Here is a 25,507-nt window from a genome sequence, read left to right on the forward strand (position 1 = left end):
ACATGAAACAACACAACAGTACACAACTCAACACTTTCGACATTAAAAATAATCAATATGAAGGAAAAGTTCTTTTTTTGTGATCTTTAATTGAAAGTGTTAAACTCTACATGCATTATTCATACATAAACTGACTTTACTTTGTTCTTTATAATTGTAGATTACAATTCATAAAAATAAATAACAAAATGTTTTATTGTGAGAATATTTCATTTTATAGCTTTCTTAAAATTGAAGGTCAAAATGATCAGTCAAAATAAAAAACAGATAAAGACTTGCAGATTCTCCTCACAAGATAAATATTTTATTACAAATAGTTTAAAAGATGAAACTTTAAAAAAAACAATCTGTATAAATATACACATTCAATGAAGACAAATATCTTTAGATATAATTAAATTAATATGGTAATATAGCGAGATTAATGTTCTGAAAGTGTGGCTGCAGTTCCATCTCTGTCCTGTGGTGGCAGCATTGATTCCAAACAGCTTGTCAAGCTGCTTTTCGATCTATCGACCTGCTACTTCTCTCATCACTTTTGAACATTCAAATAGTAATTTATTTTATGGAAAACGTAGTTCTTGTGTTTTTTATTTGTAAATACCACAAAATTCAAGAAACTCTCCAAACAATATTTCTCCCATCCTTTGAGTAAAACTGAAATGTCCATAAATTTGACATTTATTACACGAAAACTGAACCATTTCAGAGTTTTTTCTTCATAATTTTAACAAATAAATCACTACGATCCTGCCAGTGCAGAATTACACAATGGAAATGTCAAAAACTTGAGATTAAAAAATATTATACTGCTGCTGTCTGTAGAACGACTGTGGATTTCCTGACTGCATCCAGACTGTCTGGATTATTTACATCTAAAAACAGAACATATTGTACCTTTAAACATTTAAAATCTATTTAATGAAAAAATTGCTTGGATGAAATGTGTAGTTTTCCATAGTTCTGTGTTCTTTTGTGTTTTTTGTAGTTTTTATATTTTTGTTATGTGGGTTTGTGTTGTCTTTGTCTTTCTGGGTTGTTTTGTGTAGCTTGTTTTATTTTGTTGTTTATTTTATGTAGTTTTCTGTTGTTTTTCTGGGGTTATATGTAGGTTTGTGTTGTTTTTGTGTAATTCTGTGCATTGTTGTGTAGTTTCTCATAGTTCTGTGTTCTTTGCGCAGTTGTCTATTGTTTTGTGTAGTTTTTATGTAGGTTTGTGTAGTTTTTGTGTAATTCTGTGTGGTTTCCTTGTTAGTAATTATCTGTAGTTGTGTTATTTTGTGTAGTTTTCTACAGAGATTGTGCGTTTTGAGTTATATTCTAAAATTAATAAATCTAAGACAAAACAATCACTTGATGTGTAATAAATATGAAATCAGTTTTTGAAGTTAGTGTTTCTGATTGAAGAACCAAACAGGAAGTTATGACAGCTTAACAGAAGTTCAATAAGATAAGCCTGATCCGAACCTCCTCCGAACAATGAACGGCTTCAAACAGGAACACGTGCTCTTCCTGTGTGTGGTCACCAAAACAAAAGCATTTCTGTATCTGATTTCAGACTGAAGCGCAAAATGCGTTTAAATGCCTAAAACCGAACAAACTGAGTTTTAAACTCTGACCACTTCCTAACAACTCATATCCTCAAATGTCCGAACACCCGAATACAGCTTTTAACTCTCAGGCCCCGTTTGCCCGGCAAGATTTCAAGTGAAAAACGCAGTTTTTGCATTTTCATTTCAGAAAGGTTTCGCCTTTACATGGCAATGTTTTGAAAATGATGTCGTTGGCATGCCAGACCACAAAATGGCGCTGTTGGTTGTTTTTGTAATGAAACCAAACACACGTCTGCAGAGAACAACACGCGATCAAGTTGGCGTGTTATTACAGTGACTGTCACAATAAAACTACCAAGTCCCAAGAGAATATGGACTGAGCGTCATGACACTCTGGAGGAAACGTCCATTTACTGAGCATGTGTAGAATTACTACTTACTACGGTTCGTGGGGCGCATGACCAGTAGCAGCATTTTAGATAAGTTGTGTTTTCCCCGTTCACGTTTTCAAAAAAATTCCACCTTGGGTGCCGTTTTCAAAAAGTTATATTTTCAGTTGCTCTGAACACCGTTGTCGTGTAAACGGACCCCAAAACGCAACAAGTTTCTCGTTTTCACTTGAAAACATTGCCGTGCATACGTAACCTCAATGTTTCTTACGCCCTCTGTGAGTCTGTGCCTCTTTCCTCCATTTGTATTCGTCACTTTTGCGCTGTTAGCGGTGTAGCTAACGTTAGCATGCCCTGAGCAGAAGTTGAATTATCCCTGCTAACGTGAAGGAAACCTGAAGTCTTGGCTCAGTTCCTTCAAAGCGTCCCGGTCTGCATGGTTCCGGGCAGTCCCTCCCAGCGTCCCCCCCCCCCTCCGCCTAGGGGTTAGGTCAGGTCCTGGACGTCCAGCAGCATGGCGTCCTGCGTCGTCCTCAGCTGGTCCCGGAGCAGCAGGTGTGTCACCAACTCAGAGCTCAGAGCTGGAAGACAACAGCAAGGGACGATTAAGAAGCTGCAGTATCGGCGAAAGAAGTACTGTGACGCTAAACTTGTTAATGTGGTAAACTCAGTGCTAGGCTAAGCTTGCCGCTACGCTAACCCTGCTCACACACTGATGCAAGAGACACTTTGTTCACCGTGAACGTCGTGTTGGAGCTTCGCTCTCAAACTGCTGAGCTGAAGGACCGAACGCTGCTGCAGATCCCACATGTCCACATGTTTCCACCCAGAAGCACAGCTGCTGCAGGGGCCTCGCTGAAACACACACCACACACACATACACACACACACACACACACACACACACACACACACACACACTTAGACACACACTTAGACACAGACCTCACACCACCCGCAATTTTATATACACTTTAGTCTCACACACACACACACACACACACACACACACACACACACACACACACACACACACACACACACACACACACACACCTCGTCCCTCTGTTCAGACAGCAGCTGGTCCCGGAGAGCTCGCAGCGTTGAAACTACTTCCTGTTTCAGGCCGCTGTGTCCCGTTGCCACGGCAATCTGCAGGAAGTGACATAATGCAGGGGGGCTTAATGACCTTGGTCACCTGCAGGAAAAGAAGCTTCCGGAAAGATGAAGGGCCAACCTTCTGATCTGCTTCCTGCTCCTCTTCGTCACTCTCACTGTTGTTAATGAAGCAGAGCTGCAGGTTCCTCTGGAGCCTGCACACACACACACACACACACACACACACACACACACACACACACACACACACACACACACACACACACACACACACACATACACACCCACACTAAATATAGGTTTAACATTCTGTTAATTTATTTCATAAAATATTTATCAAAACCAAGACCAAATTGTTATTCTGCAATTAATACAGTAAAATTCTGATGTGGTGTTTCACAGGGATCTATACTTGGGCCTCTATAGTTCTAAGGCTCAGTTGGTATGTATGTGCGGTGAGTGTAGATGTTATATTTTGTGTTTCTGGATCCATTCACACACTCATCGAGGATAGTAAACAACAAAAACAAGCAGGAGTTTCACAAGGTGTCATTTTGTGTTACCGTGACGTGACGACAGAAACTCGACACCTCCTGAAGTTTTCCTCCTCCTCTTCCTCCTGGTCCCAGACGTCGCTCCACACTCCCCCCCGACTCAGCCCCGGTTCCCGCTGCAGGAACAGACACTCCTTCAAACACAGATCATCATATGCGAGGACAAAAGCATCCTCACCTTCTCTTGGAATGTCTTTCACCTTCAACCTGCTGCGGACGTTTAACTTTGAAGAAAAACTGTCTCAACCAAATGAACAAGGTTTGACCTCTTCCTCTCAGCTGGTGCAAATGTTCTGGATTCTTCCACAACCACCACAATTTAAATTTTTCACTCTTCCAAGGAGCTAAATCTGCTGCTGCTCTGCTAAACAATCTTCTGCTGCTCTGCTAAGGCTCTGTCCACACGAGACAAAACCATCTTTTTTCTCCCCGTCGTTCTTAAAAGGTGTCCTGTCCACATGGGAATCAGCTGCATCATCATGAAAACAACTCAAAACGATATGCCCGGCCTGTAGGTGGTGCTGTAACCCTGCCACAGAAATACACCACAAGTGTAGAAGAAGACACGGAGCATGCAAAAACTGAGAAATCCACATATCGTCTTATCAAAGCCACGAGCATCAATAGCTTCTGCAGCTCCGTCTGGAGCAGGCAATCCGCCACTGTTGTTAAGTGACGTCGCGGGGCTATAGGGTCACGGGGCTATAGGGTCACGGGGCTATAGGGTCGCGGGGCTATAGGGTCGCGGGTCAAGAGGCGGGGCGATGACATCAGCGAACGTGCGTCTTGTCCATCCATTCGTCAAAGCCGAAGAGGCGTTTTAAAATTTCTCCACTCTGGAACAACAAACTATGTTATGTTACATGAAACTGCGCTAAATCTGCTGCTGCTCTGCTAAACCGCTTGGCCTGCTAATCCTGTTGCGACTCTTCTAGAATTCCGGGTTTCATTCACGGCTCTCTGATAGTAAAAAGCTCAGAAACCAAAGAGACTTCATTCACCCTCCTGAGAAGGAGACGGACCAAAAGCATGATGGGAAATGTAGTTTTAAAAAAAGATTTGTGAGTAACCTTGTCCCGCTCTTTCCTTTCCTGCTCCTGTTTCTCCAGCTGAACTATGCGCTCACTCAGCTCCTCCCAGTGCATGATGGGAAGGTCCTGGAAGTCCACAGAGGACGCAGCTGCATCGTGATGTTCATGAAGCTCCTCCTCCTCTTCCTCCGCCGTCTCTTTCTCTCCCTCCATCCTCGTCTGTATCAACAGGCAGGTCACAGAAAGTAAACTACAAGCGAAACAAGGGCTGAAAAGATTTGAAATGTTGGAACTAAAACCTCTTCGTGAGAAGTGTCGTGACTCGTGATGGACTGGTATGCCACCACCTTTCTTTTCGCTGACGCTGAATACATCAGATCGCAAAAACTGGGGTTTAAACCAGCTCCTTTTTTTTTGTTGTTGAACAAAATACTAATGTTACAGGCTGATCGCAAACCCGCATTAAAACTTGTTGGTAGTGTTGATTTTCTGGTCAAAATGAGCAATTTGGCACATCTGCAAGTTTTAGCTTCGGGTGCCAACCCGAGACACTTCAGCAAACATCCACGTTATAGAGCATCTTCCTCCCTGGAACTGATGTAACTTCAGCTGAAGTTATTGAGGGAATCAGTTATTAAACTGACCCAGAAAGTGCTGAGAGCCCAGCTAATGCTCAAATACCTTACTAATATTACCACAACAACTTTACCAATTAACTGGTTACTTTTTATTTAGTTACTAGAAGAGTAACAACAACTTTTGCAAAGGAACTGGCAGACCTACGGTGGCCCAGAAGGGCCAACGCCACAGCAAAAGTCACAATGCAAAGGCCACAACGGAAGTTAAGCCACTAATAAAGTGCGCAGCGGTCAGAACAACCGGCTTTGTTCACGGGGGACGATATACTCTGACAGACTATTTTCATTAGGGACGTCCCGATCACACTTTTTTGCCCCCGATACCGATCCGATTTTTCAGAATTGAGTATCGGCCGATACCGATACTTTCCTGATCCGATACTCACATTGCTATTGCAAATATACTCAATAGTCTATTTTTGGAGCAACTAAGATGTCTGAAGCTAAAAGCACTATTGGCAGAAGCTTTGTTTAGCAAGAAACTATTGTAAAACTCACTTATTGAATCAGAATTCTTCTCTTTCTCTTTAGTTGTTTTTGTAAACTGAGGGTACATCCACACGACGAAAAAACAATCTTTGTCCTCCCTGGCCTTCTCCCAACAAAGCGTCCACGCGTCACTATGAACACGGCTCAACACGAGGCTTCAGTGCATGTAGTACACATGCCAGGCCTTTAGGGGCGCTGTGACTCACCAAACACAATAAAAAAGCAGAAGAAGACAGACCACATAGAAATTTAGAAGTAGAATTCTGCACATAAACACATAAACCACTATGTATAACTCTTGTAGTCCATGACTGTTGTGGTTATTAGGTGACGTGGCGGACCGTGTTTTTTTTTTTTTTTCTTTAGATCGGCGGGGTGATCGGCTGGATTTGCCGATCCCCGATCACTCACAAATCACTAATATCGGCCCCGATATGATAACTACCGATCGGATCGGGACATCCCTAATTTTCATTATAGGGAAGATTAATGAAACATAACAGTTACCAACATAACTGATTTGTGAAAACACATAAGGACATTATTCACAATCATCAGGCAGTAGCGTTTTACTTACGTTTCAATATATTGCCCTGTGATTAAAATAGTCCATCAGAAAATATTCTCCCCTGGAAACAAAGCCTGTTCTTCTGACGGCTGCGAACTTCCATTGTGGCTTTTGCAGTTGCATGTGCCTTCTGGGCCACCGTACAGACCAGAATCGATATACAATATATTAATACTTTTAGTGTTAAAGCTGCATGACTCACTAGTGCCACCCACAGCACAAAGGTGGGACGGCAGAAATCCCACATGTGCCTTCAAGATATTCAACATATGGCCCCTAAGCAGCCTGTTGGATGACATTACAAAGTGTACAAATAAAACAGTAACTTTAATATTTCTGTAAAAGCAGCAGAACTTTGTTTCTTACTCTGCAGCACCAATGATGATTATTAACTTGTTCAGGTTGTTTTAAAAAGATATTTCTTTAGATTTGAACTTTTTCATGATGTATTTGCAGCTTCTTGCATTAAAAGAAAATGAAACTTGTCTGAAATGGGAAGTTTCTGTTGTTTCTCCACTATCAGATTGAGCTGTGAGATGTACAGTTTCCTGTTGTTCCATAAATATGAACATCCTCTTGTAATCTGCTGTTAAAGTGTTTTATTTTCTCCACAAACTCTTTAAAACGGCGCAAAAAGCGGGTGAAACTCTTAATGCGGGTTAAAATGCGTCCTCTCCCGGGCCGAGGAGCGGCTCTCTGCCACCCACCTTCCCGTCACATCCAGGCGGCTCCGGACCTCCGCGACATGCCGCCGACCCGCTGCCCGCCGCTCGGTGCGTCTCTGCCGGCCTGCGAGAGACGGAAGAGCCGCTGGGCGGAGCGCGGAGCTCCGAGCGAAGCGGGGCGGTGTGAAGGCACGGAGAGGGTTCACAACATGGAGAGGGTTAGTTTAAAACATGGAGGCCGAGAGTTTAACACATGGAGACACTGTGTTTAGTCATAAACATGGAGAAAGTGAGTTCAACACACGGAGACAGATTAAAAGTAGATAAAAAGCAGGGGAAGGGAGTGAAGGAGGCCGGACTGTCCCTCCTCCTCCTCCTCTTCTCCCTTTCTCCTCCTCTTTAGCTTCTTTTAACTTCAACAGCTTGAAATCTGAAAAGTTTATTGTTGTTGTTGACAGTTTTCTGTTTTGGAGATTTCAAAAAGAATTTGATATAATTTAGCCTGTTTTTCTTTTTTTGTTTAGATTTTTTATTTTTTTTTAACTGATTGTTTTTATAAATTCACTTTATTTTAAGGTCTTTTATCTTCCAATGAGCCAATTTCTTATTCTTCTTTTATGGTTGGCATTTTTAGACCCACAATGTTTCAAGTGAAAACACATAGTTAAAAAAAATAAAAACAATAAAAGCCCATTAACACAGAAACTGCAGAAAAGCTGAAAACAATGTAGTTTCATGTTGGGCCACTAGTGGGTGCTGGGGTATTTTTTTGTAATGAAACCATACACGCGCAGAGACCAATATGCTATAAACATTAATAATAGAATTACAGGGACTTTCGTATGAACATTAGACCAAGTTGCATTGTTATTACAGTGACTGTCAAAATAAAACTACCAAGTCACGGGAGAATATGGACAGGGAGTCCATGACACTCTGGAGGAAAACACTGTTATTGTCCATCGTTTCGCGCATGTGTAGAATAATAATTTTTCTATAGCCTTGGTGCACATGCACAGTATCAGCATTATTAAAAAGTTGCATTTTCCCCCATTACCACGGAGTCGGACTGTTTTCAAAAAGTTTCACCTTGGGAGCCATTTACAGAAAGCTGTGTTTTCAGTTACTCCGAACCAAAAGGCAACTAAATTTCACATTTTTACTTGAAAATGTTGTGTAAATATGGCCAAAGTTGTTTTAGCCTGTTTTCTTTTCCCCCATGCCTTTAGCTGTTTTTCTTCTTACTATCTAAAAAATGTATTATTGGTTTTCATGGGTAATTGATGCACATTTACTGCAAGTATCAAATGAAATAACTCAAAATTACTGAGTTTATAAGGTAACAATATCACATACACACCTTGATAGAAATTAGAGATCAAACTATCACTCTGCAGTTAGCTGGCCACTCTCAAGTTCCTGTTTCCCTGTTTTTAATTAACTCAAACAGGGGGAAAAAATGTCTTTAAACCTTTTTACTGCCCTTTAAGGACACTCAAAAATGTAAATCACATTCTCAGGTGTTATTGAATATTAACAAGAAAGTAAGGTGACATGAAGGAATCTACATAATGATCGTTGGAAATGGAGGAAAACTGTAGAAGGAAATTGGAGAGACACACTGAATATTGGCACCACACTTTTCTGAAGGGACTGAAAAGTCGCCTGAAAATACGTAGAAAGCTGCTGAATGTGATTCCAAAATCTTCACATTGTAACTTTTTCACAAATAATTTTGATCATTACAGTTTTGACTTATATTTTGAGTTGTACCCAGCTGCAGTTTTCCCTCGCGGCCAGACGGGGGCGGTGTGTACCCCCCCCCCCCTCCGGCAGTACCAAGCTGCAGTTCCCCGAGCGGCCACACCGCATCGCTGTTTCCACGCCTGGCGCGCTGAGTCTTTATTTGTTGAAGGACTATGTTGTAAAAATCTTTCAAACTGTTAATTTTTGCGGACTCGTCGGCTCCCCGGAGCTCCACTCGCTGGTACCGGGGCCTGAGTGACGGCGTCTCGCCGTGGACCGGCCGCCCGGCCCGGCTCGCTCCGCCTCGGGCTGCTGCTTAGCGGTTTTCTGACTCTTGACTGGAGCTTTTTTTTTTTTTTTTTTTTTTATAACTGAAGTTAGCTCAACAGCTAACCCCAAAAGTCACGTCAGTTGTGCGGGGAAGAATTTAAAGTTTCCCTGAGCGGAGGAACGGCCGGCCCGGCGGCGAAGCGACGGACTTATTTAACTTTGTCCCGGGTGTTTTTGCGCTCGGTTCGTGTTTTGAGCCGCTTTTACGCAGTCATAAAATTGTGGCGAGAGACGGCGGCGAGTGACGCGCAGCTGCGGGTAATAAATGACGCTCCGGCCGGCAGTCACGCACGGATAAGCTGGTTTTATCAGAGGGAGATGTGGTAAAGGGTGGCGGCGGTGTTCAGCCCGTGGACTCGGGGGCGCTCCGGGTTTGCTGCTAGCGAGGCCTGCGGGTCGGGCTTCTACCGGGCTCGAGTAGAACCCCGACGCCGCCGTCGAGAGGCCGAAGGCCGGCAGCTGGCGCCGCCGCAGCCGGGCCTGCGTGCAGCGGTATGGAGCGGATGGAGGTGGACCAGTGCGCAGGCGCAGGAGGCGGGGCGCTCCGGAGGTCCAACAGCGCCCCCATGATCACGAGTGTCAGGTCAGTGGTACTACACCCAAAGTTGCCACGCCGATTCCCGTTCAGGAAACATAAGCTTTAAAAAAAACGTGTCAACAGAATACTGGAAGTCACAAAGAGCACAAAAAAGTGTTTTTCTTTAATATTAACAGACACTCTTCAATTCGGCTGAACTATGAATAATACCGGGTAAAAATAAATGTTTCAACATAAACTCAGTTATTAAGGATAATAAAAGATGTAGGCCAGTAGCCGTATTTCAGTTATCACAGCAGCTAATCAGAAAGTACAAAATATGTTTGATATGCATTTACACAGGCTTTTCTCGCAAAAAACAAATATGTACATGACTGATGTATCACCATTCACAGAGTCTTTGGAGCATGAAAAGAGAACAGTAAATATACATTAATGATAATTCTTCATCTTTAATTACAGAGATACCACATATTATAGTTGATCACTATTTACTTTTAATTGAACAGTTTGGGTCTCAAAACTGAAAACTTGGTGAATGTGAAGCTCGATCTATCAGCGGACTGCGTTATTATTCATAGTTATGAATTGTGCTGTAGAAAAAGTTGTCAAACGTTTAGTCTTACATGACCAGTTTTTACCACAAGGTGGCACACGGGGACAGACGAGAAGCTACAGTGAGGCACCACAGTGGGACGCATTGGCTGTGTTACCGTGAACACTGCTTGAACATTGTGTGTTAACCTTGGGTGTCAACATTGCTTGAAAGTTACTTGAACACTGTGTGAATGTTGCAGTAAACGTGCGGACGTTGTGTGAGAAAGTCACGTGAGAACGTTGCGTGGACGATGCATGTGGACATCGTGTATGAACTTTGCATTAACATTGTGTGAAAAACTTTCTGAGCGTGTCCTTTGTCCTATCTGGCAGTGACGGGACGGCGGTCTTCACTTCCGTGTCGTCGGCTCGATATCGACGCAGCAGCGTGTCCATCAACCCCAGCGTCCCCTCACAGGTGTGTATCTGTGTTTCAGCTTCTTCGAACAGTATGACCACAGTGCAAAGTCCAACACAAACGTGATTTGTTTTTACGATGACTTTCATTTAAGTTATGTAGTTCTTGTAAGTGTGATGGATTAATGTAACAATACTACAGCACTTTACTTCTTCCACATTTTGTTATGTTACAGCTCGGGGTGGGCGAAATGGCAAAAATATATCATGCTTTTTCTTTTTTAAATAATAAAATCAAGATCACAAACTGATGTAAAACCTTTTTTTCTGGTGGCCGACCATAGCATTCAGCACGAGGTCGGCGGAGTGACCCGCTACAAGTATCAGGAAGTCTCTGAGCCACAGGTGCCACCAGTGCTTCGGATTACCTGGTTTCCCTGTTAACTGGTGACCGGCTTCCTTGAGCGTTCCCTTTAGAAAGCAGATGTTAAAACCCCGACCAAAAGCCGTAGCTGTCCCGGCGAACGCCATTTAACGCGTTACCATTAAAGTTTAAAGTGGAATGTGACAACGTGGGAAAAAAATTTGGGGGAATTGTTTGTACATTCAATGAAAACAAAATTAATTAAGTCACAGGTACACAAATATTCACAGCCTAAGAAACTTTTCTCACACATCACTCCTCATCTCTCTGTTCCTCGTCTTGCAGCTCGTCTCTCTCTCTCCGTTCTCTCTGACTGCAGACAGACTGGAACAGAAGAAGCAGGTGAGGACACACACACACACACACACACACAGGCTTGATTTTTGTTTTCTGCCTCTGAGCTGCTGTTATATGCCTCCTGATGATAGAATAACCCCCCCCCCCCCCCCCCCCCCACACACACACACACACACACAAATTTGGTGTTTTATCAACACTTTTCCTGCTTTTCTCTTCCCATAAAACATGTCTGATGGCATCATGTTGACAATATATAAGCCCCGCCCCCTCAGACACTGATTAGCTGCTGAACCTGTCAGTCAAATCTACACGCCCCCTCATCTCTGAGGTGTCGATCAACAGACTGGAACATGGTCCGACGTGTTACTATGATGAACACATAAACTCGGGCAAATTTAAAGTCTGTTGGCGAGATGGCGTGAGGGATGAAGGACGGCTGACCGAGTGTGTTTATGTTGGCTGCAGGAGGAGAACATGGAGATGGCGCTCAGAGGGAGTCTTCAGAGACTCAGGTGAAGAGCCGACACAGAACCCCTCCTCTGCCCGTCGCTCTGGGTTACAGGTGTGATTAATGGCTCCTCTCTGTCTCCTCCCAGCCCGTCCAGTCTGATCCCGCTGCCTCCTGTCAGTCAGTGGCACGACCACACATCAGTGGTGAGCATCTCCACGCCTTCGGCGGGGTCCACAGATGTTCCTCCGATAGCAGGAACTGAGCAACCAGGGATGATTGGGAGCTAAAACTCTTTCTACTCCTCGTGCATTCAGAATAACTGTTAAAAGGCTCCACTCAGAACAGCGTCACCATGTAAAACATCTCTAATGCACAGAATTTAGCCTAATTTAGATTCCATAAGCAAAAGCTGTGTGTCGCCCCTAACCACTTCCAACATTTTCTAAATACACGTCAAAGCGGCACAGAACACAGGAGAAGAAGGCAGACCACCGGGCCTGTGATTGGTCCGCAGTACTACATCACAGCGCATGTTGAGAAACGCGACATCCAGTCGATGGTGTAGTAAATGTGCACTTCATTTGAGAAGCTGCTAAATTCAAGAGTGAGCAGCTCACATGTCCAGGGGCGGGGCAAAGAGTTCTGGTTTTGGTGCCGTCCACAACGCTTTGCACAATATGGACGACACCATGCAGGAAGCTAGCTTTTAGCCCGCCACTACGTTTACGTCACTATTGGATTTTAGTGTTGCTGCTACCTGCTGGTCAGTTTTGCTCTCGGTGTTGTGTTCTGGCTTTCACACGTCCTGAACCGGTGTGAATCAGCAACAGAAGTCAATACCAGGCCGTGTGTTTCTTTTTTGCTCCTTTTTGCAAGCTCATGGCACAACCAGGTTGTGGTTCTGCTTAAGGCTGAAACTGTTTTCTTCTTCTTCTCCTTCTTCTCCAGTGGTTTCCGTCACAGGACAGCGGCGTCACACCAAACTCGTCCCCGAGTCCCACAAGGAGGTTCAGGTTGGTCCGAGCTCAAACTCGCTGCTCTGGGAATGTGAGGACTGTGTTTGGTTACTGTCACTGACGAGGTGTCGTTCATCCCACAGACCTGCGGTCAGCGCCACCGTCAGGTGGCCTGCGTTAACGCCGCTCAAGAGGAAAGGTAACTCACTCGCGTGTGTGTCCACTCGGGGCAGTGTGAACGACTTGGAAGGCGCCGAGTTAAAAGTTGTGTTTTCTCATGTTGGTGAACCTTCTTCCCTCAGGAGGGGCGGAGTCAGACGGACCGCCAAAGAAGCTGTTTGTTGCCGGAGTAACAGACCCCACCCACCGCAGCAGCTACACCGTCAGGTGAGGCTCACCTCAAACACTCGATCACGTTCACGTCAGCTTGTCTTCTCTTCTGCTGCCTCACCCTCTCCCCCCTCCTCCCCCCTCCAGTGTCTCCCAGTCAGTGTCCAACTCTCCGCCTGCAGGAGGCGCCAGTCCTCAGTCCAGCCCGTTGTCACTCTCTCCTCCACCAGCCTTCACCCCCTTCACCTCCCACCAGAACCCCGGACACTAACTTCCTCCTCACCCGGGTGGGTGGAGGTGGGGACTTCGACCACCAGCAGCTCCTGAAGCCCTGCAGGGACGTAATCCTCCATCACACCTTCTGTCTGCTCCATTCATCTGCCAGCATCCGTGTAAGTCCCGCCCCCTGCCGTGAGCACATTTGATGGGCACGTGACGTTTCTTCAACTTCAGCATGGAGGTTTGTTTCCTGCCTGAAGATCCACACAGGTCCTACCGAGTCGGTTGGTTGGATTATTCGCCACCTGGATCTCTCACCTCATTGGATACCAGTTCTGTCGCTCTCACTCCCTCTCAGAACTTGGACAGAAAATTTCCCTGAACCCCTTGACCAGATCAAAGATCCACGGAGGATCCGTCATCAGTATTATCGCAAGGTCAAAAGAAACTGTCGGACAGCTTTGGGGACATGCCGGTTGTGTCATCAAGCAAACAGACAAAACTACAAACAAAAACACAAAATAACTATGGGGGTGTTGAGAGGAGAGGATTGTGGGTAACTTTAATCAGTGACAAGCTTCAGAGAGCAGTGAGGATGACGGAAGCCAGCACAAAAAGGTTGTTTACGTCAATTTCAGAGAAACTAAGAAGAAATTCTTGGGGAAAAAAGGACAAACAAGCCTGTTGGAAGTGGTTTTACTTCTCAGTAAAATCTCGAGACTCCAAGTCGATCCAACCAATCAGGAGCGAGCGACCGAAGGAGAACTGAAAGCTTCAAGTGAAGTCTTGAGTTGTAATCAAGACGTAAAAGCAAATGGGAAAATTAAATGGTTTCATGTGGTTTTTCTGAACGGAGGGTCGAGGTTGTTTTCAGGAAGAAAACCAGAGAAACCTCGGCGCTACATTCACGTACTTGTTAGAAATCGAGATCTTTCTCTGAAGAAGACATGGAAATCTTCATATGACTGAACGATCTGGTTGTCTTAACCATCAACCAGCGAGGTTAGCATTCCCGTAAACCAACGAGTGAATATTCAGGAGGAACGTTTATCCAGATGAAGCAGGGCAGTTCTCTGGGGTTTGGTGGGTGTTTAGCTGGACGAGAACTCCTAATGAGCAGATCTGGACCGGACCGGACCCCTCAGGGGGTTTTCAGAAGGATCTCGATAGTTCAGATACGTTTTGACACCGTGTGAAGAAGTGCTCTGTTTGTTCATAGTGTATCTATATGTGAATACTGACGTCTGAGCAGCCTGCATGGTTTCATTGTACATATTCAACCTGCGGCCAGTCGTACTGCTCTTCCTCCTCTTGACGTGTGGTCAAATTCTTCCTCGCTGGCCTTGATCCACATTCACACTCTTGGTGTGAAGAAGATCTGGTGCTTATCCAATTTAAATCAGTGTTACAGACTCTACCCACAAATTGATCACCGTACAACTTTTGTCAACAAACCGTCAACTGTTCAAACTGACTCGGCTCTCCTGACTCTTCAGGTCAGATTTCAGCTGGACACGCCCATTAATCAGAAACAGTTTGATTATGGCACAAATTAGCAATCCAAGGTTCCTCTTGACATTAGCCGACTTGTTAAACCTGTTTTGAGTTTATTCGTACCAGAATCAGTCGGCTGCACAACAGTGAATCAAAGGTATCAGTCTGCTTGGTGTCATTTTGCACATATCCTCCACATCAAGTTACAAACTGTGACAAAATGTTGGTGTAACTCTTGTAACGTGTCGCCCCGGCCCAAATGTTTTTAATGATTGATTATAAAAACCTGTGGAGCCTTCGAGGGAGCGTGGCTGGACAGTATTTGGTGCTACAAGCGTCAAGTGACGATCTAACGCTTACTAAAAGATACGTCATGTTCCACACAAGAAGGTATCTGACGTATGTTCAGTGACACGCTCTATTCTGAACGATATAATGAACGTCTTACGTCAATAACTGTCCCAACACAAAGTATTGATTATTGACCAGAAACTTTCCAGTTTCACCGGTAATCCATTCAGTGTTTTTGTTTTTTTTTCAGAAACTGTCCCACTCCCGCTGAAACACTGATACTCGACACTATGCAACACAAAGCCATCCCGTGGGAACCAGAACACACTCAATAGTCAAAGAAACCTTCTTAGTTTTAATGGAAACTTTGAGATTATCACCAAAACCGCCGATCTTCATCTTAGACCATTTGGCCCTCGTTAGAACATATTGTTTTTAAAGGATGTGGTACAATGTTTTGTACCGTGCTTCATTTTGGAAAACATTCAGCCCGTTGGTACTGGAAAAAAACCAGCTCATGCTCCCACGAGGCTCCAAAGGAGGGTCATTCCAGGTCAAATCAGCAGATTTCTAGTCTCAGGACTAAACTCTTGAGGTGACTTCAGTTGTCCGAACCACAAGCGTGTAATTTTCATCTTTTCATTTTTCCCATTAGTTTCATTTCAGGAGTTTTCCTGCTAAACATCATAGCACAGTTGTGGATCAGCTGTGTAAGAGTGAACATTTCTGCGACTTTACCAGTTTTACAATCGGTGGACGTCTAATAATGTGAAACGATCCCTGAGAGTGAAAAACGATACGAGATGGACGTTTTGCATGCTTGTTGTTCGGTCGGTTGATGGTCGCAAAAAAGATGGAGCAGATTCTGAGTGACGCTGCTGATTTCACACGATGACCCGTCGATCAGTCGTGCTCCCTTTCATTTGTTAGAGACGGAGCACAAAGACGACCTGGAGTCCGCTCTGCTCACCGGTTTGCACAGTTTTCTACTTCCTCTCATCGTTGTGCCTGAACGTATCGGAGGAGCGGCGGGCGGAGCTCAGCGACCCGCCGCTCATCTTCCTCCGTCACCACTTTGCACACTTTGTTCCATTCTTTGGCTCTCGTGTAAGAAATGCTGTAAAGTTTTGCTGCTTTTCATCTTTAATTTGAAAGTCGTTGCTTTATTTCTCAACTCGTTGCGTTTCAGAGAGTCCGTCCTGTTTCAAAATTATGAGCTTAAAGTCCAAGTTGGATCAAATCGAGACATTGAAAAAAACATTTTTTGGGGGGGGGACAACATACCGGTTGAGAAGAGATTATGAAAAAAAAAAATTAATAGGTTATTTATGTTCTGTTTGCAAACTCAATGCAGAAAGAAATGGTTTCAAAATGATGAATAAAACACAAGTTTTTATTTATAATAGCGCCCACGTAGATTTTAGTTATTTGTTGATACCAACCACATCAATACCAAACTCAATTGAAGCCAAAGGCACAAAAAAAACTAGATTTACAATAATTCAGACATTTAATCAAGAAAAACAATTGTCTTTTTTTTTTTTTTTCACTATTACAATATTAAATTCAATTCAGCTTTAACTGAAATCCCCATATTATGTGCAATAATTGAATATTTCTCAGTTTTAAGAATTCCAATGGGACAAAATGATTTGAAACCAAATTTAACATTTTTATTTATTATCAGTGAATCTGTTCAGTAATTTTAACGGTGGATAAGTTCAGTTCTAATCTACAGAGGCAGACATTCATCGTGTTTTACAATTGTAGTGAAAACATTTTAACTTGTCCTTTCACATTTCTGCCAAACTTTCTTTCATTCATTGTAACTGGTGTTCCACAGGGTTCGATTGTGGGACCACTGTGTTTCTAAGTGACACCAGTGAATCACTCAACAACCCAACAACTAATTTCATTGGTTATCTGTGGATTATATCCTGAATGAGGAAAATGAGTCAGATTTATGAATTCAATATTGTTGATTGTTGCTTGTTTTTAAAATGCCACAACATTTTTAGAAACTTTCCTAAATTCTGAAATGATCCCAAAATGTAGTCTTTCTCTTGTTTTGACAGTGCACACACCAAAAAGGATTTTTTTCTTTTATTAATAGAAATTCAGCTTCATCCAGAAACGGCTAGCCCTCCATATGCTTAAAGGTACACGATGCTTTGGGTTTATTTTAAAAGAAAAAAGCCAAAAAGGAAATAATAAGTTGACATGCTCACCAGTTAGCTGTAGTAGCATGAGTAAATGAGTAACACGACTCTAGAAAACAAACCAAAGTCTCCTGTGACATGTTCTGGTTAAATATGTTTGGAAATGAAAAACTTTGCACACTTTAAGTTTACCAAACAAATCACCTTCACGAAGAAACTGGACGAACTTTGGACAGACGCAACGACTCTCCGCCATCGCTGTACAGACACCCACTGTAGCTTTAAGACCATTTTCTGTGTATCGTCTCAAGTTTGCACTGTGTTGTTGTCGCCATGTCGCGTCGACCCCCTAGCTCCTCGTACGAACTTAAAGGTTTTCGTTTTAAGCCAAAAATTCTTCAGCTGAAGTTTTTCCGTCTGTTTTTTTTTTTTTGTTTGTTTGTTTGTTTTTCGACTTGGTAATTACCAAAACATCTCTGTTTATTCCCACACAAAATATTGTCTTCGCTAACACTTTTTTTTCCAAGTAACCCCACGAACATGTCATGAAACAACAACCAAAAAAGTCTCGTTGAACCTGCTGGAACCTCGCCGAGTTCCACGTTAACCCAGAGGCGTTTTGCTCAAAACAAGACAAACTCCCCTCAGGACTCAAACCTGCGACCTCGTCACTCTGAATTCAGTTCAGGGGGATTTAAACCGTTTTAACTCTTTTAATGTTTAAGTTGCGTACACAAAGGATATCGCTACGTGTCCGTGCCCTTTACATGCTGTACGATGAAAACAGTTTTGTTTTGTTTTGTTTGTAGCTCTTAGCTGCCGATCGCCCAGCACGTTTCAGTATTATCCAACTACTTCCCCCGGGGAGTAATAAAGTATTTCTACGGAGCCGGGGCTCCACGCCGACAGAAATGTAAGTCAAACTTTCGCAGGTGGCAGCACTCGATCGTTCTTTTTTCGTTTTTTTTTAAATTAGCCTTTATTTGCGAAATATGCTGTTTGTTTTTATATTTTCAAGCCTCTGATGCCAAAAACATTTTTTTCCTACAATGACGAAGCATAGGTTTATTTCATCCTCGGGGGAGGAATCACATTCCTTACACGTTTTGGTTTGTTTTTAAATTTGAGCACTTTAATTTTTTTCCTCCTGGAAACAAAAATTTAGTTTACAGGTCGAATGTATTCGGATTTTATTTTATTTTCATTTTTTTTAAGGGCTGTGGGAGTTTTTGAGGAGGAGCTCAAAGGGAAAATGACGCACACGAATGGAAACTGTCACACAGAAAGATTTCACACTGTAAATATTCTTTATTTTTTTCTTTTGTTCTTCAGAAAACTTTCAACAAACGAGACGATTTATTTTTCTGCTGGTGTGAAAAAAACTGTTCTTGTTCCCTGATGTCTGTTAAAACGACGCAGAATGACTTTTGAATGGAAACAATTCATGTACACATTATAAATACACACATTATATTATATTGTATACAAAATGATCAATAAAAACATCTGTACCTTCTTATGTGGAAGAGGTTGTTTTTTTGTCAGTCTTTACTTTTGATTTAGCTCAAGTACTTGAGACACTTAAAGTACTGTAGTTACTTCAGGCACAGTTGAAACATGTCAGGTATAAACCGTCTTGAGCTACTAATTTGTTGCTTAAAAAATAGAAAAAGTTAGAAATTACCAAATGAACATAATGCTGCTGGAACTTATTGGAGTTACTTAAGAACAGGAACATAAAGTAACTTGATTTAGTTGGTGATTGATTACTTTTTACCAAAGTTACTTCGATAGTTTCCTCCCTCAGCGTGTTTTAATTCTGTACATGTTGTTACTAGTTACTGCAGATAAAAAGTCATTAGTTGGTGAAGTTCATTTGTTAAAGAGTCACGTGGCTGTAATATTGTAGTGCCGGATGAAGTTACGTCAGTTAGTAGAGGAAGATGCTCTAATCTGGATGTGAGTGGGAGGATATTGTTGTCACGATACCAACATTTTGGTATCGATACCGATACCACCATGTAGTTCGATACTTTCGATAATTTTCCAAATAAAAACAGAACACAAAAGAATGTCATTAGATAAAGCCTGTCATAAGTACGACCAATGTCTTTAAATGGTATGTTACTATGCAGTAACCTTTATAACATTAAATGGCTAAAATAAAATATTTTCATATTATATTATTTTATATTAATTATATTTATAATACTAATATTTATAATAGCTTACATTTTTTTCAGAGCTATTTATTCATGGGTATGTAAGTTATTCCCTGTCGTTCTTTGAACTCCTTATGCAGGTCTGGGTGTTTGTCCTTCAGGTGTTTAGCAGGTTAGTAGTGTTTCTGGCCAGACATGTTCTCAAACACCGTTTGCACAGTGGTGCTTTGGTGTTGATGGAGACACCGTGCGCATTTGTGTTGAAGCCAAAGTACTTCCATACAGCACTTCTCACACCTGTTTTTTCTACAAGTTCCGGCCTTGTGAGAAAGTGCAAAAATAAAAGAAACCGGAGCGCTGTTTTCCGCACTCTCGATTGTTCAAAACATCCAAAACAAGTAAGAAAGCGGAGCAGCCTGCCGACGCCCCCCCCCCCGCAGAGAGACTGACTGCTCTCCTCCAAATTACAACACAGTGACGCTCCGCGGCGACGGAAAAATAAATAAATAAAAGATACCGGTATCAGCCGGGCCCAGTATAGTATCGTTTTAAAGGCGTCAGTACCGCGATACCAATACAGTACCGGTATACCGAACAACCCTATGGGAGGAAGATGCTCTATAATCTGGATGTTAGAGGAACAAGATGCTCTATAATCTGCATGTTTGAGGAGGACGATGCTTAATCATCGAGATGTTAGTGGGAGGAAGATGCTCTATAATCTGCATGTTACTAGGAGGAAGATGCTCTATAATCTGGATGTTAGTAAGAGGAAGTCGTTCTATAATCTGGATGTTAGTGGAGGAAGTTGCTCTATAATCTGGATGTTGGTGGAGGAAGATGCTCTATAATCAGGGTGTTGGTGGGAGGAAGATGCTCTATAGTCTGGATGTTGGTGGAGGAAGATGCCCTATAATCTGGATGTTAGTGGGGTGACAATGCTCTATAATCTGGATGTGTTGCGTGTAGCTACTCTACAGGCGTTCATTGTGTTCTGTAATCGATGACAAAGACATGAAATATTTTTTGTTTAAAAACTTGTGATCAATAAAGTTTAAAAACGGATTTGGAGACGGAGCGAATCATCAAACAAGAGAAATTCTGTTTATTTCACATCGTTAAAAAGTTGTTGTTGTTTTTTAAACACCAGTCACAAACAAACATCATGACCATAAACTAAACTCAAACTCAAGAAGAAAAGCACAATTTATGGGCTTCAGGCTACAAGACGACGGACTCCATCAGATCGAAGTAACGTGACGTAAAAAGCAGAAATTTTAAAAAATACCTCGGCTCACCGATTCCCACAGGCTTCCTCTAAAAAAACTCTCATCTCTGCGGACACGCCCACTGTCACCAACATAGAGAATATTATTCTGGTGAGAACATAATCTAGATTATACGTACGTTTCAACCAGACATTTGGTTTGTTTCGGACATTCATGATTTCCCCAGTGTTTCCTATAGTTAGACCGAGACCACACTTGTTGGCGCATGTAAACGCCAGTCAGGATTCAGAAAACGAAAGATTTCGATATTTAAAAGTGGACATAGGAAGCTTTTGTCTGAGGATCACAAAGTCTCTCGTTAGTAGCAAGAATACATCTTTAAATGAAGGAAATGTACAATTGATCGACTTCAGGCAAAGTTTTAACGATCGCGACGTTAACGAGAGCTCAAAATGTATGAAAACAAAATAAAAGCTGAAAAGTGAGTGAATGACTCGTAGTACGATTCCTCCGACATCGTCTTGTCTTGGTAACGAGTTCCAGTCAACTGAGTGTGTGTGTGTGTGTGTGTGTGTGTGTGTGTGTGTGTGTGTGTGTGTGTGTGTGTGTGTGTGTGTGTGGAGGTCGGAGGTCAGCGGGAGAGCAGCGGGAGGTCACTGGAGTTCATGATGAGGCTGGAGTCCAGGTTCAGACTGTCTGCAGGCGACACATCGCAGGAGGAGAGCGTCACACTCCACGTCAAATAAACATCAAGATACAAAGAAGGCGGAACTTTCTCCTCGCTCACCTTGGTCGAAGTTCAGCTTCTTATTGGACGAAGCGTCTCCGAGTCCCTCGATGTCCACCAGGTCGCTGTTCACGTCAGAGTCGTTGAGCGCGCTCAGTGTGACGTCTACACACACACACACACACACAGGAGTGATGTCACAGGGTGATCAAACAGGAAGTACACTGTTTGTTTTGTTTTTTCTCTAACCTGCCGCCTTCTGTTTCTTGATGGGCGGGGCCATGGAGGGGCTGTTCTGCATCCCCGTCGCCACGACGACCTGCGAGGTCGGCACGGTGATCATGGCGGGAGTGGCGGGGGCTGGCGTCATGGCGGCGGCGGCTTTCTTCACCGTCTTCTTGGGCGACTCGGAGGAGATGGGCACCCGGCTGTCTTCGTACAACTTCCTCTTCACCGTGCTCTTAATCTGAGCCCTGCACACACGACAACAGGCAGCAGGTCAACAACAACAACAAGCAGCAGGTCAAAAACAACAACAGGCAGCAGGTCAAAAACAACAGGCAGCAAGTAAACAAGAGGCTAAAGGTAAACACACAACAGGCAGCAAGTAAACAAGAGGCAGCAGGTCAACAACAACAACAGGCAGCAGGTCAAAAACAACAGGCAGCAAGTAAACAAGAGGCAGCAGGTAAACACACAACAGGCAGCAAGTAAACAAGAGGCAGCAGGTAAACAACAACAGGCAGCAAGCAAACAAGAGGAAGACGGTAAACACACAACAGGCAGCAAGTAAACGAGGCAGCAGGTAAACAACACACAACAGGCAGCAGGTAAACACAGGAGACAGCTTGTGGGGATTCCAGAAAGGAGGTTGAACAAACTCTGAGTCGACTGACTGAGTTTCCGGTCCCAGAACAGCCGATCTGAATCAACTCTGAGTATGTGAACCTTGAACAACCACAATAAAAAGCCTTCATCATTGGAGTCCCGAGACCACCAGTCACTATGGCAACAGACCGAACACCCAGTTATTTTGCCGTGAAAGGAGAGACGACTGGGAGAAAACGGCTGCCTGAGTGAACATAAGTTTGAATGATCTTACCACTGACTTAACATTTAACTTAAGATGGCAGCAAACAGGCAGAAACAATAAATAGGTGGAAAATCTGAATTTCATTTAGGTGCAATCCAACAGGCGACTGGGAAGCAGCTAGAAATGAAATATAAAAACATCTTTTAGAATGAAAAGGTATAAATGCATATATGCTATGATTGCACCTCATTTTGATTTTAATTTTAGCATTTAAATTTAAATAGGCTATTTTTTATTTTTTTTATGCATTCAGTAGCTACTTTAAGTGGTAATTTAAGCCCAAAACACGTAAAAAAACAAACACGTAATGCTCTGCATATAACGTGCTCTGATGTGAGGCACGTCTGCGGTGTGTGAGGTTTTGACGTGTGGACGGAGAGTGTTATTGAGATAACTGATGCTGTTTGCTTAAAAGCGGTTAATGTTCCAAATAGGATTCCTCTGGGAATAACAGGACACCCCAGAAACCAGCACCGGGGGTCCCTGAGCAAGACCCTCGGCTGCTACCGATGGGTCAATTTGGAAAGGAATTTCCCCCACAGGGGATTAATACAACGCAAAAAAATGCAAAAAAAAATCTAATCTGGGCCGGAAGACGAAAATCATCTCAAACTATTTCTGCCTCGATGTCGATCGGGTTTGGAAATAATGGAGTATTAATTTCTGGTCGCTGCTTCAGGTGGGAGGAGTCAGGTAGAAACTCTGGGTTCCTCCTGCAAAACATGCCAGCGAGCAGGTTCTGTTCAGAGTCTGTTACCATGGTGACGGACTCAGTTTAATGTCGCTCTCTTTTTGGAACAGATAACTCAAGAGTTTCCATCATTTCAGGGTTAACATACTCTGAGTTTTCACATAACCTGCTTCCTGGAACCCCCCCGCACAAGGCAGCAGGTACAAAACAACAAGTAGTAGGTAAACAACAGCTCGGAACAAACTTGGAAACAGCGGACACTTCTTCTAAACCACATGTGTAAACAAACACTTCTGAGCTGCAGTTGGCTGTGATGTCTCACACTGTGCGTTCTTTGATCACCGTGCTGATGTTGTTGAGGTCGTCTCCAAAACGACGCACAGCGAGACGCAACATCTCGATCTCCGTCTCTGTCCACTTCGCCCTGAGAGACACTCAGACGTCAGAGAGAAGCAAAGACCAAAGACCTCACACTCGTGTTCCATGGCTACGTCACAGTGACGGCAGAGGCCTATACTGCGAAACCGGGATTAACACACGGGGGGTATCTCTGTTAGCTGGGTTAACTTACCCAGACAATTGCGATCGCGATAAGCGTTAACACGAAGCAGATTAGCAACTAGGTGATTCAACCCAGCGTGTTCCAGTCTTGATCAGTGCGCGATCACATAAAAGGGGCGGAGTTTGTAGCTTCTTACCAATTGCAAACCCGTGGTGATTTACCCGGTAAGAAGTGAACCAGCGACCGAGCACGGAAAGACCTGGGTTAACCCTGAAGTTACCTCGATAAGAGAGACTCTAGTTTCGTAGTATAGGCCTCAGGTGTGTGAGCATGGGGTCAGTATCAGTCTCACCCTGCAGGGCTGGAGTCCGACACCGGGTGGAGCTGCATCGTCAGCTCGCCCAGTTTGCTGAAAGCAGTTCCGGCCGCAGAGAAGATCTCCCCCACCTGCAGGGGGCAGCACAGACCTGTGGTTAAATTGGTTATATTGGTTATGTACTTGGTCACGGTTGTTATGTTGGACACACAGGTTGAATTAGCCATGCTCGTTTTACTCTTGTCTAAACTGGTAACAATAGTCAAACTGGTCACAGTGATTAAACCGATTATAGCTCTGAACGTGGTTATTATAGTCAAAACTGTTAATACCGGTTAAATTAGTTACTGGGAAAGTGGTTAAACTTTTTCAAATGAAAGGAACTCAGTCACCAAACCTGGTAAAGTGACAGCAGTTAAACTGATTACAGTGGTGAAATTTTAAACTTATCTGGTTAACATGGAGGAGACGGTTCTGATACTTTTAAAAATTAAACTTCTTATATTCAATCTGCTAGGCATTCATCTAAAAATCCTTTTTAAAATCTGGATTTCAAAATTTTTAGAAAGTGTTATAATCCATAACAAATAAAGGATTTCCTTCTGTTCTTCGACCTATGTCCTTGCTTACATTATACAGTGCTTTACCTCCACCACATCTGTCAGATTATATTTGCGCACAACAGCAAACAACAATCGCCTTTCATAATCAATCTCTGGATTTAAATCAAAACAATCAAAACATTAATCAAGTGTCAAACTTGTAAAATAAGGCGAAAAAAGCAATACTGTTGGCCATGGTCTGGTTGCTTAGATTGAAATACTCTACTGTGTTTCACACGGATCTAATCTGGGATTACAAAAAAATATTTCCGTCCTGACCTGCTATTATTTTCAACCCAACGCCGCATCTAACCTCAAAGTAAAGTGTTTAATGAGACATAACACTAAAGCACATTTACTGACTTTAGAATAGTATTTTAATGGGATATTAAACGTGCAGATTTCTGAATGGAGTTCTGCACACTGCCTGGGACCTGCCCTCCAAAAGTTGAGTTTAAGGCTCCGACGTGGGTTCAAAGCGCCACCAGATGAGCTCTTACCTTCGCGGAAGCTGACGTCATGTCGGAAAAACGACGCGAGTTTGTTTTTCTTTTACGTTATTGATTTCCTCAAACGCAAAAAATAAACAAACGCGCAGCTAGCAGCTAGCTGAGGTTTAGCTGCCGTGACGTTGGCGCGCCGGTTGATTTCAGCGGGATTTTGTTTCCACAGGAAAAGGATGTAAAAAAAAAACCGAAGAGCCCGTAGGATAAACGCGTCAACTCCACTTCGCTTATCGTTTGATTTACATATTTAGAGGAAAGAAATATACAAACGCTTCACAACAAAGGTTGATGGAATAAAGAGAAAGCTCCGCGACTTTAAAAGTTAAACCCTATTGGTCATTTCAGAGGAAAAAGGCGGGGCTTATCTGTAGGACACATTTGATTTGTCGCTGCCGCGTACGAAGCTTTCCGAGCGCCTACGACGTTAAACCGTGAACGCTCATTGGTCATTTTAGGGAGTAGAAGGCGGGACATGACGGAT

The 25,507-nt window shown here is 43.2% G+C and overlaps 3 protein-coding genes across 6 annotated transcripts; 1 reads left to right on the forward strand and 2 right to left on the reverse strand.

Moving 5' to 3' along the window:
• Nucleotides 1-1,004: 1,004 nt before the first annotated feature.
• Nucleotides 1,005-7,388, reverse strand: LOC308122199 (schwannomin-interacting protein 1-like). The gene is made up of 7 exons (XM_080483892.1): nucleotides 7,049-7,388; nucleotides 4,686-4,865; nucleotides 3,625-3,731; nucleotides 3,180-3,255; nucleotides 2,999-3,094; nucleotides 2,680-2,797; nucleotides 1,005-2,523 (listed from the first exon to the last, which is right to left on the reverse strand). The coding sequence occupies exons 2-7, from the start codon at nucleotides 4,857-4,859 to the stop codon at nucleotides 2,429-2,431; spliced, it is 666 nt and encodes a 221-aa protein (XP_080340018.1). The 5' UTR covers nucleotides 4,860-4,865; nucleotides 7,049-7,388; the 3' UTR covers nucleotides 1,005-2,428.
• A 1,483-nt stretch (nucleotides 7,389-8,871) lies between these two features.
• Nucleotides 8,872-16,342, forward strand: LOC308121780 (P2R1A-PPP2R2A-interacting phosphatase regulator 1). Of its 3 annotated transcripts, XR_013936115.1 has the most exons (10): nucleotides 9,221-9,665; nucleotides 10,551-10,635; nucleotides 11,284-11,340; nucleotides 11,764-11,810; nucleotides 11,895-11,952; nucleotides 12,698-12,762; nucleotides 12,849-12,904; nucleotides 13,008-13,092; nucleotides 13,183-13,427; nucleotides 15,290-16,342. XR_013936115.1 is itself a non-coding variant. In XM_080483249.1 (9 exons), the coding sequence occupies exons 1-9, from the start codon at nucleotides 9,577-9,579 to the stop codon at nucleotides 13,304-13,306; spliced, it is 666 nt and encodes a 221-aa protein (XP_080339375.1). In that variant the 5' UTR covers nucleotides 8,872-9,576; the 3' UTR covers nucleotides 13,307-16,342. The 3 variants fall into 3 exon arrangements, 2 of the variants coding, with proteins under 2 accessions (XP_080339375.1, XP_080339376.1); XM_080483249.1 differs by having other exon boundaries at nucleotides 8,872-9,665; nucleotides 13,183-16,342; XM_080483250.1 differs by lacking the exons at nucleotides 11,764-11,810; nucleotides 11,895-11,952; nucleotides 15,290-16,342 and having other exon boundaries at nucleotides 8,898-9,665; nucleotides 13,183-14,073.
• Nucleotides 16,343-20,450: 4,108 nt separating this feature from the next.
• bacc1 (BPTF associated chromatin complex component 1) lies at nucleotides 20,451-25,382 on the reverse strand. 2 transcript variants are annotated; one of them, XM_080482515.1, is made up of 6 exons: nucleotides 25,021-25,382; nucleotides 23,955-24,049; nucleotides 23,423-23,524; nucleotides 21,566-21,789; nucleotides 21,377-21,481; nucleotides 20,451-21,285 (listed from the first exon to the last, which is right to left on the reverse strand). In XM_080482515.1, exons 1-6 carry the CDS (start codon nucleotides 25,039-25,041, stop codon nucleotides 21,221-21,223), a joined length of 612 nt encoding a protein of 203 aa, XP_080338641.1. In that variant the 5' UTR covers nucleotides 25,042-25,382; the 3' UTR covers nucleotides 20,451-21,220. The 2 variants fall into 2 exon arrangements, with proteins under 2 accessions (XP_080338641.1, XP_080338642.1); XM_080482516.1 differs by lacking the exon at nucleotides 23,423-23,524 and having other exon boundaries at nucleotides 25,021-25,357.
• Nucleotides 25,383-25,507: the final 125 nt, after the last annotated feature.

This window comes from Lipophrys pholis, assembly GCF_963383615.2.
Source record: "Lipophrys pholis genome assembly, chromosome: 16".
NCBI classification, from domain to species: Eukaryota; Metazoa; Chordata; class Actinopteri; order Blenniiformes; family Blenniidae; genus Lipophrys; species Lipophrys pholis.

Coding starts and splice junctions, on each gene's coding strand:
- LOC308121780 (XM_080483249.1), top strand. CDS start 9,577: ATGGAGCGGATGGAGGTGGACCAGTGCGCAGGCGCAGGAGGCGGGGCG. Junction 9,666..10,550: donor CCCATGATCACGAGTGTCAG/GTCAGTGGTACT, acceptor CCTATCTGGCAG/TGACGGGACGGCGGTCTTCA. Junction 10,636..11,283: donor ACCCCAGCGTCCCCTCACAG/GTGTGTATCTGT, acceptor CTCGTCTTGCAG/CTCGTCTCTCTCTCTCCGTT.
- LOC308122199 (XM_080483892.1), bottom strand. CDS start 4,859: ATGGAGGGAGAGAAAGAGACGGCGGAGGAAGAGGAGGAGGAGCTTCAT. Junction 3,095..3,179: donor AGCAGGAAGCAGATCAGAAG/GTTGGCCCTTCA, acceptor CACTTCCTGCAG/ATTGCCGTGGCAACGGGACA. Junction 2,798..2,998: donor TGTCTGAACAGAGGGACGAG/GTGTGTGTGTGT, acceptor TGTGTGTTTCAG/CGAGGCCCCTGCAGCAGCTG.
- bacc1 (XM_080482515.1), bottom strand. CDS start 25,041: ATGACGTCAGCTTCCGCGAAG. Junction 24,050..25,020: donor TGACGTCAGCTTCCGCGAAG/GTAAGAGCTCAT, acceptor TGCCCCCTGCAG/GTGGGGGAGATCTTCTCTGC. Junction 21,482..21,565: donor CAAGAAACAGAAGGCGGCAG/GTTAGAGAAAAA, acceptor GTGTGTGTGTAG/ACGTCACACTGAGCGCGCTC.